This window comes from Hippocampus bargibanti, linkage group LG13 (assembly GCF_051943395.1).
Source record: "Hippocampus bargibanti isolate YZ-2025 linkage group LG13, ASM5194339v1, whole genome shotgun sequence".
NCBI classification, from domain to species: domain Eukaryota; kingdom Metazoa; phylum Chordata; class Actinopteri; order Syngnathiformes; family Syngnathidae; genus Hippocampus; species Hippocampus bargibanti.
The window spans coordinates 3,999,134-4,007,784 of NC_142746.1; the positions used below are offsets into that span (position 1 = coordinate 3,999,134).

At 39.5% G+C, this 8,651-nt stretch overlaps 1 protein-coding gene across 1 annotated transcript; it reads left to right on the top strand.

The window, feature by feature from the left end:
* Positions 1–1,782: 1,782 nt before the first annotated feature.
* On the top strand, positions 1,783–6,683 carry mrpl27 (mitochondrial ribosomal protein L27). Its single transcript, XM_089012369.1, has 4 exons — positions 1,783–2,039; positions 3,874–4,002; positions 5,699–5,766; positions 5,865–6,683. Exons 1-4 carry the CDS (start codon positions 2,000–2,002, stop codon positions 6,069–6,071), a joined length of 444 nt encoding a protein of 147 aa, XP_088868495.1. The 5' UTR covers positions 1,783–1,999; the 3' UTR covers positions 6,072–6,683.
* The last annotated feature ends 1,968 nt before the right edge of the window (positions 6,684–8,651 follow it).

Here is an 8,651-nt window from a genome sequence, read left to right on the forward strand (position 1 = left end):
TACTTACAACAGAATTCTTAGATCATTACCACATAGGCTTAGTCATGCTGATGTCCTTGCTTTGTTCCCTTCATTTCTCCTGAACTTGTCGCGCAGCGAAGATCATGTCAAGAGTGCTTTGGTTCTTTCTGATACCGCACTGTGTCTCTGGGATGATGTCTTCGGTAATGTGCGATATATTCTCTGTTTGTCCTTCAGTAGCACAGTCTGCAGATATTCCTGGGACAATGTGTTGTCTTTGTGGACCATGCAGGGATTTTACAGCATCATAGAAGGTGTGTGTGTGTTGTTGTCTGCATGCCTCTGGATTTCTTGGGCCTTGCTGAGCCACCACTTGTTTTCCATAATGTTCAGCTGTTTCTGTGTTTCCCCGTGGATGGCCTTATCGTGAGAGAGAAGTGGAGAGTGCGGGTTGGAGAGAAGTGTGGTATGGGCTTTGCGCTTGGCTTCCAGAAGCTCCTGTATGGCAGCTGAGCTGTTCTCGAACCAGTCTTGGTGTAGTTTCTGAGTAAAGTCGATGGTCTCAGAGGAAGCTTGATGAATTGTTGGCCTCCATTTTTCCCACCCGCTCTCCACATCAAGGTCACCGTGACTAGTGTGGACACTCGTCACGGTGACATTGATGTGGGAAAAATGGAGGTCAATTCATCAAGCTTCCTCTGAGACCATCGGCTTTACGCGTTCTCAAGTGGAGACAGAAAAACTAATAATAATAATACATTATTATTATTATTATTATTATTATTATTGTTGTTGTTATTATTATTATTGTCCAAGTTATCGCTTGTTTTCCATATTTTTTTGTTTATTTACATCCAAACCACTGCCGGGCATGCACTCGTTGGGACGCTTTTATTTTGAAGGTGGTCCACGCCGCTCGCTCGCCGCAGACTACCGGAATGCACAGTGCTGTTAATTCAAGTGGCGGCTCACTTGACTTCGATTTTGCGAGTGGAGGCTGGTTTGACCGCAGTTGCATAGTCGCGTGCACCTCTTCATGAGGATCGCATGATGACAATACTGTAACTCCATCGGCTAAGTGCAGGCCGCATCAACCCCGCAAAATCCCGCTCAACTAAGGAAATGCATCTCGCAACAGAATAGTGATGTGTCGTTGGCGAACCAGTCGGTTTTTAGAGCCGGATCACTGAAGGAACGAAGAGAGTCGGTTCCTCTCAAGGAGCCGGAATTGGGAGCCTACCCTTTTGAGTACTCTATTCCCCGCCCCCAGTCGTCGGTTAAAGCCGCACGTGATTGGGTAATATCCGTGGTAAATGAGACAGCGGGGAATTACAGGCACGTGCAGCAGTGAGGAGAAGGGGGTGGAGAGGTTAAGGTAGACAGGTGGACAAATGTTATCACATTATGCTGTTATTATTATTCAATTATTATATTTGTTTACTAGTTGCTATGATAGCATTATTAATATGAAAAGCAAATAAGTGACAGCTGATTATCAGACCAGAGTAACCACAGGGAAAGTGAAAGTTAGTGGATGCTCTCTGTGCACATATAAATCAAGCCATATAAATAAAAATATTTGATATAGTATATTTTTTACACGAGTAATTCGTTTTTCACATAATTTTACATGATTTTGGTAGTTAGTTAATTCAAGCAAAAAAAAAACATACAAACAAACAAACTGAGGAGCCATTTGGGAGCCGTACAGCCTGATAATCTTCGTGAGCTGAGCCAAAAGAACCGGCTCTCTGAAAATAGCCGGAATTCCCATCACTAGTCTGTGTACTGGTACTTTAAATGCTGCTGCCGTAAGGAACTCTGGGTAATATATTTTCGTCAAGGTTGAAGGGTGTACATTGCTTAATGGTGCTTAAAGTTTCATCCAAGTACCCTTTTCTGCCGTTTGTAGATTTCGAACGATCCAATCCAGCGGTTTTCCGGTCATCTCGACCGCATAGTGTCGGGAAAGGGAATTTCCTAGGCAAAAGCGGCAATTGCAAGAGCCATCGAATACAGTATCACTCAAACTTTCAATATGGCATTGCAGCGACACTGCTTCACCAAGTACAAAGCAGGTAGGAATACAAAATAACCAAAACATTGCATTACAGCTACATTGTATAACCAAATAAAAAATTGTAGTATTATTTTTTTTATTAACCTTGCAGCGGTAACTCTTATGATTTCCATCGATGACCGTTGTGATTTTAAATGTGTTGTTATAATTATTGTTTTAAATTCTGTGTCTAAAATGACTCATATCATTTATGTATCTAATATTTAGTTGGAAGGTATATATGTAAATACTGTATTTGAGATTCGATGATTTACAGGAGCTCGGACGCTTTACAAGGATGTTTCCAGTCAGAAGGTTTTTTTTCCCCGAAAGAAAGATGTTGTCTTGGAGTATTGTAACCCAAGAAATGTCATTGTCATAATTAATAATTCTGCGTCATAAATTGTGTGTTGGTGATGTGAAGAACAAGACCACAGTGAAACACGGTAGAACAGCGGCTCCATTGAAGTCATTCGAGTTTCAGATCAAAACATGAGTTTAGGAGACAAAAGTTGACAATTCCAACTTTTATTTGACATAATATATATATATCGATATCTTATAACTAAACTGAGGACTGGTCACTTTGGTTTGAAGCCAGACAACAACTATAAAAATTAAAATTAATAACATTTAATTTGGTGACACAACCCTGACTTGCGGGAGATGCATCAAACCTTGACTTTCTTGTATTGTTTTTTTTTTAAATACCAAATGTTCTATAAAGTGCTTGGTTGCAGATGTGCTGAGCGTTGGGTCTTTGAAAGTGCTCTCTAAATACGGTTGAGTTTTATGTCATGTGTTCTGTTATTTTTTTATTCTTTTATCCAAATGTTATGTAAAGCACGAGGTTACAGGTACACTGTCTTGGAAGCGCTATAGGACTTAAAGGACAACCGACACAATTTTTTGTTTCCTAACTGACATCAGAAAAATGTTTAATAGCATCTAAAATACCCAAAGCACGTAGGCTGATATTTTTAGTCAAATGCAAAACACCAATAAAAATGACTTAAAGTGTCCCAAAACTACTTCAAAATGACATCAGAAAGTTTGTTTCAGAAGGTCCCGCCCCCTTGTTCATGACGTCACGCCAGGATGTCTTGCCTTGCTCGAGAATCAAAACAATGGCTTCCGATTCGGAGAAGATGCTTTCTTGTTACTCATCTAGTGATGAATATGATTCAAATAGTTCTGAAGAGGAAAGCATACATGTTTGCAATTGATTAAAGAACTCCTTCAGTCTCATTTTGAGGTGTCTGGATTCCAATGTAGCGCCCAGAAAATGCACAAGATGGCGCCCGAGCTCCGTTGGAAATGGGCTGATTTGTCTGCTGGGAATTTGTGTCAAGTAGTATCAAATCATAGTCTTGATGCAACACACAACGATTCACCATCGCGTTATTTATGTTTTTTCCTTCTAATTTCGCCATCAGCACAAAGTTTTCAGACCAAACAAAGTACCCAAAATGCATTGTGTGTCGCTTTCTCGGTCAGGGGCGTTCCAGACGTGACGTCACGTCAGGCATCGTCATTAACTCGAAAACAAGACTTCCTGAATATTCAGCGCGAGTCTTAAAACGTAAAATATAGCTATATGCGGTGGAATCTTAGTAAAATACGCTCAGTAGAAGTCAGTGTCTTCTTGTGCCGTTCCCAAGCCCGGATAAATACAGAGGTTTGTGTCAGGAAGGGCATCCGACATAAAAGCTTGGCCAAAACAAACATTCGAATTTCTGAAGATGGAGGACCCTGATTTGCTGTGGCGACCCCTTGAAGTGAAAAGCCGAAAGGAAAAGAAGACATAAAAGCTGTTTTCTTATTCACTTTGTTTTTAATTATGTTGGTTTCAGGGCTTTTGGATCCAGGTCAATTCTTTCTCCTGTCCTATCTGAGGTTTGCATCCAAGAAGTCTGGCGGTAGCAGCAAGAATCATGGCGGAAAGAGCCCTGGCAAACGATATGGCATAAAGAAGCAAGATGGTAATCCAAAAATATTTTTCATTTTCTTCAATTAGCGCACGGATCATTTTGATTTCATGCAAAATTCATGACTTCACAGTTTTATTGGCAGTATATACCTTAGTTGAGACCAGGGGCATGAAACAATTTACTCCTTTTAAAACTCTGTGATCTTCATTGTTAATTTTTGTTGACATTCGGCATCATTTTTGAACGTTTTTAAAAATAAAAACTGAGATTTTAGTCAACTATTTTGAAACGGTGTGTTGCCATGTTAATGTGCTGTTGGCCAAGAAAAATTACAGTCATTTTGATGGTCAAGCATTAGTGAAAACATAAGATGCTTTGCACACATAATACACCTACCAAAATAATTAATCTACTTTCCGTTGATTGTGTGGTTAAATGTATGTTTGAAGAAATGCTCATAAGGACTCGTTCCACCTCCCTGATGGGACTCAAGCATGCGACGGTTGAGCGGGGTCTGGATTGGATTGGATTGGATGTACCTTTATACGTCTCGCAGTGGAGAAATTTACATTTCACAGCAGCAAAGTTATGAAAGCAAGAGGAAAGGAAAGAAAGAAGTAGAAAAACCAAAAACCAAATAACACATAATATGACAACACAAAGTCACAGTCATTCATTCTTCATCACTTGCTGTACGCTCTTGACATAAAGCAGCTCTACATGAAGGAGTAGAGGATAAAAGCATCCTTTTCAGCAGTGGATCATGGACATCATTCATGGTGGAATGTGCACGTCCACTACAAGCCAAATGTTGAAAGCAAACACGCAGCTGCAGCATCCATTGACGAAAAGAGACACATAAATCCGCTTCAATTCCAAGCCGCGACAGTTTCACATATGCATCGGCACTCTGCGCTGAACTCTGTGTTGAACTTGTAGTGTGATTTCTCATTTGAAACAAAGAAAGGACAATATTTATCTGGTCACGTTCAGTATTGACAACACGACCATTGTGAATGACAACAAAATAGTTTAAAGGACAACCGACGCCTTAATTTGTAAAATCGCCATAATTTGTAAATTTGTATAATTACGCCATAATTTGTAAAATCACTTCAAATGACTCCTAGAGCGTATTTTACAAAGATTCCACCGCATATAGCTATATTTTAAGTTTTAAGACTCACGCTGAATATTCATGAAGTCTTGTTTTCGAGTTGGTGACGATGCCTGACGTGACGTCACGTCTGGAACGCCCCTGACCGAGAAAGCGACACACAATGCATTTTGGGTACTTTGTTTGGTCTTAAAACGTCGTGTTGATCCGTGTTGATGGCGAAATTAGAAGGAAAGCACATAAATAACGCGATGGTGAATCGTTGTGTGTTGCACCACGACTACTATTTGATACTAGTTGACACAAATTGATGAGAAGGTTTCTTCAGCCGTCATCTGTACAAAAGTGAAGGTTTCGGACGTTTCGCCTCCTATCCAAGAGACTTCGTCAGCGTGTTCGCTGACGAAGTTTTGGGACACTTAAACTCATTTTTATTAGTGTTTTGCATTTGACTAAAAATATCAGCCTGTGTGTTTTGGGTATTTTAGATGCTATAAAACGTTTTTCTGATGTCAGTTAGAAAACAAAAAAATTGTGTCGGTTGTCCTTTAAGAAAGGCCATTTTTGTGTTACAAGGTGTCATTGTATGTTTTTTTTTAAATGTTCAATCGATACTATCTTCACTTTAAGGAAACTTTGTCCATGCGGGCAACATCCTAGCAACACAGAGGCTGCTGAGGTACCACCCAGGAGCGCATGTAAGTTTATATTTGTTCTTTTCTGTGCCATGAGTTTGATGTTAAAAGGGTAATTAGACATTTAACATAGTCACCACTTATGTACTTGTGTCTTGAAGGTTGGGATGGGAACCAACAACAGTCTTTATGCGCTTGAGGATGGTTACGTCAGGCTCACCAAGGAGGTCTATATCCCCCATCCTCGCAGTCTGGAGACAAGCCAGATCATCACCAAGCTTCCTCTAGGAACTTTGCTTTACAAAACCTTCATCAACATTATTCCAGTCACACAAGAGCCCGCCTTCAAACTGGTTAGCATGGTCTAAACCTGGCGTGAGGAGAAAGAACAGCAATTTGTTTCAATGCCACAACACTTACAAAAAGAAGGTTGCCGTTGACTTCCCCAAAAATTGTCCTGTTAAAGATCAACCATATTTTCTGAAAAACATGACACCATGCAAGAAAAGTATTACAACGCATTGGGGGTGATAATAATAATAATAATAATAATAATAATAATAATAATAATCAGAAATGGAACAATTTGTGCCCTTTCATATCTCCCAACTCATGATGCCCTCATTTACTGATTGGTGTGATGCCATTGACATAATTTATTGTATCGTCAATGTCAAGACAAAAATAATTTAAAAGTCAGCTTTATTGTCAAATATGCTAATATGCATGACATAAAGCACAGATGAAATTAATGTCCTCTCGGACCCAGCGTGCAAGGCATTTATTATGTGGATAAAAAAAAGGACAATTGGCAACAGACAATACATGTCATTTCTGAATGTAAAGTTTTCCACGAATGCATGGGATTTGATCAGAAAAGTTTGGGAAATGAAAATTACTGTTTGGGAGAATATTCCTGTTTCTAACGCAGTTGTACGTCTCTGTTTCTGGGAATAAAAAATACTCAGTTTTTGATGGAATTGGTAAGTAAGTAAGTAAGTAAACTTTTTTATATAGCATTTTTCATAGGAAAAAAACGCAACGTGTTTCACAAAATTTAAAAGTCATAATAAAAACAATACACAAAAAAAGTGCAAGTGGAAAATTATGCAAGCAGAAAACAGCAGTTAGTCAAACGCCTGTTTAAAAAAAAAAGTCTTTAGATGTTTTTTAAAAGTGTTAACTGACTCCATACAGCGTAGTGCATTCCATAGCCGAGGGGCTACCGCTTAAAAAGCCCTGTCACCTCTCGTTTTTATCGGTTACGGGGAACAGACAACCAGCTACCGTTGGGCAGATGATCTCAAACTGCGGGTGGGTGAATAAAACTGTATACAATCAGACAGATAAGAGGGAGCTTATCCATGCTGAGATCTGAAAGTGAGAACGAAGATCTTAAAATGGTTTCTAAAATGCACTGGTAACCGGAGCAGTAGTGATGGGTCCAGTGACACTGAGCCGTCGATTCGTGCGCCGAGCTTTCTGGGCAAACCCCGTGTCGGTGCGCGTACCGCTTTAAGAAAGTCACGTGACCACTGCCGGAACCACTGTTGCTGAGAACCGGCGCGTTCTTTATGAGATTTTTATTAACCTTTTGAGGATGACGTCGTCATTGCGTCGAAAGAAATATACCGAAACGCTCACGAAAGAATAGTTATAAACTACAACTTCGGGAGGGTTATATTGTATTAAAGGTTCGGTAAAAATAGTAACAGTACCCCCCCTTTCTGGATTCTGCTCTCCGTCGCCGAATAATGACGTTACGGGACATAATTAGGCCTTCTCGTAACGTCAAAAGAGTGATATCCTAAATTACCAGTCGGACGAGGACGTGTTGTCTTTTCAGCACCGAAATCAAATTTGGGTCGTATTTAATATTCAACTACATGTTCAAATATATTCTGAATGAACTGGTCGCTCAGTATAACGTGATTTAAAAAAAAAGAGTAAATCGGCCCAGGTTAAATGTTTGAACGCAAACCCGTACAGGGTTCCTCGTCATTATTGGTTCATGGCGTTAAATGGTTAAAAAGTACTACGGAATGTTTAGGTTTTTATTTATATGTATGTGTTTATTTATTTACCTATTCAACAATATATTTATTCATTTATTTCTTTATTTAACTATTTATTTGTTTATGTATTTATCTATTTATTTTCAGGACTACGTACCTTGCAAAGGTTAAAAATGTGTGTTGACAGATCAGTGTCAGATGAACCTGTCAAATGTTTCCAGCAAGTCCACCATGTGTCAGTATTCAGCAACACAGTGTCAATACAATGTGTCACTGTGTCGAAACGATACAGGATGCCTCATCTACCCATCACTACTGGAGACGCTCCATATCCACATGGTGTCCTTTTTCTTGCCTGAACTTTTTTCTTGGTTATTTAATGGCAGGAATTTCAAATCCTACAAATCTACAGTAATAATAATAGTACTGTAGAAAACGTTTGTAGTGCTCACAGTTGTCATTAAATAATTGATGCTCAAAAGACACAACTTTACATCAGCAACAAAATGACATCTCTCAACTCCCACTGTAGGTCAGTTGGACAGCGAGCCAGCTTCCCGCGGCAACAAAACTGAATAGAATGTAAATGAATAGAAAAAGTGCAGAACTTGTTCTGATGGAATGTGGCTTTCAGACCTCTGGATGTGTGGTGCTTAAAAGACAACCAACACCCCCGGACAAGTTGTGTCCATAATTTGTAAAATCACTGGAAGTGACTTCTACTGAGCGTATTTTACAAAGATTCCACTGCATATAGCTATATTTTACGTTTTAAGACTCGCACTGAATATTGAGGAAGTTTGGTTTTTGAGTTGATGACGATGCCTGACGTGACGTCACGTCTGGAATGCCCCCGACTGAGAAAGCGACACACAATGCATTTTGGCTACTTTTTTTTTCATCTGAAAACTTTGTGTTGATCCGTGTTCATGG

Excerpts from the sequence above, each read along its gene's own strand:
- mrpl27 (XM_089012369.1), top strand. The coding sequence starts at position 2,000 with ATGGCATTGCAGCGACACTGCTTCACCAAGTACAAAGCAG. Across the intron at positions 2,040-3,873 it reads CTTCACCAAGTACAAAGCAG|GGCTTTTGGATCCAGGTCAA; the intron begins GTAGGAATACAA and ends TGTTGGTTTCAG. Across the intron at positions 5,767-5,864 it reads GGTACCACCCAGGAGCGCAT|GTTGGGATGGGAACCAACAA; the intron begins GTAAGTTTATAT and ends TGTGTCTTGAAG.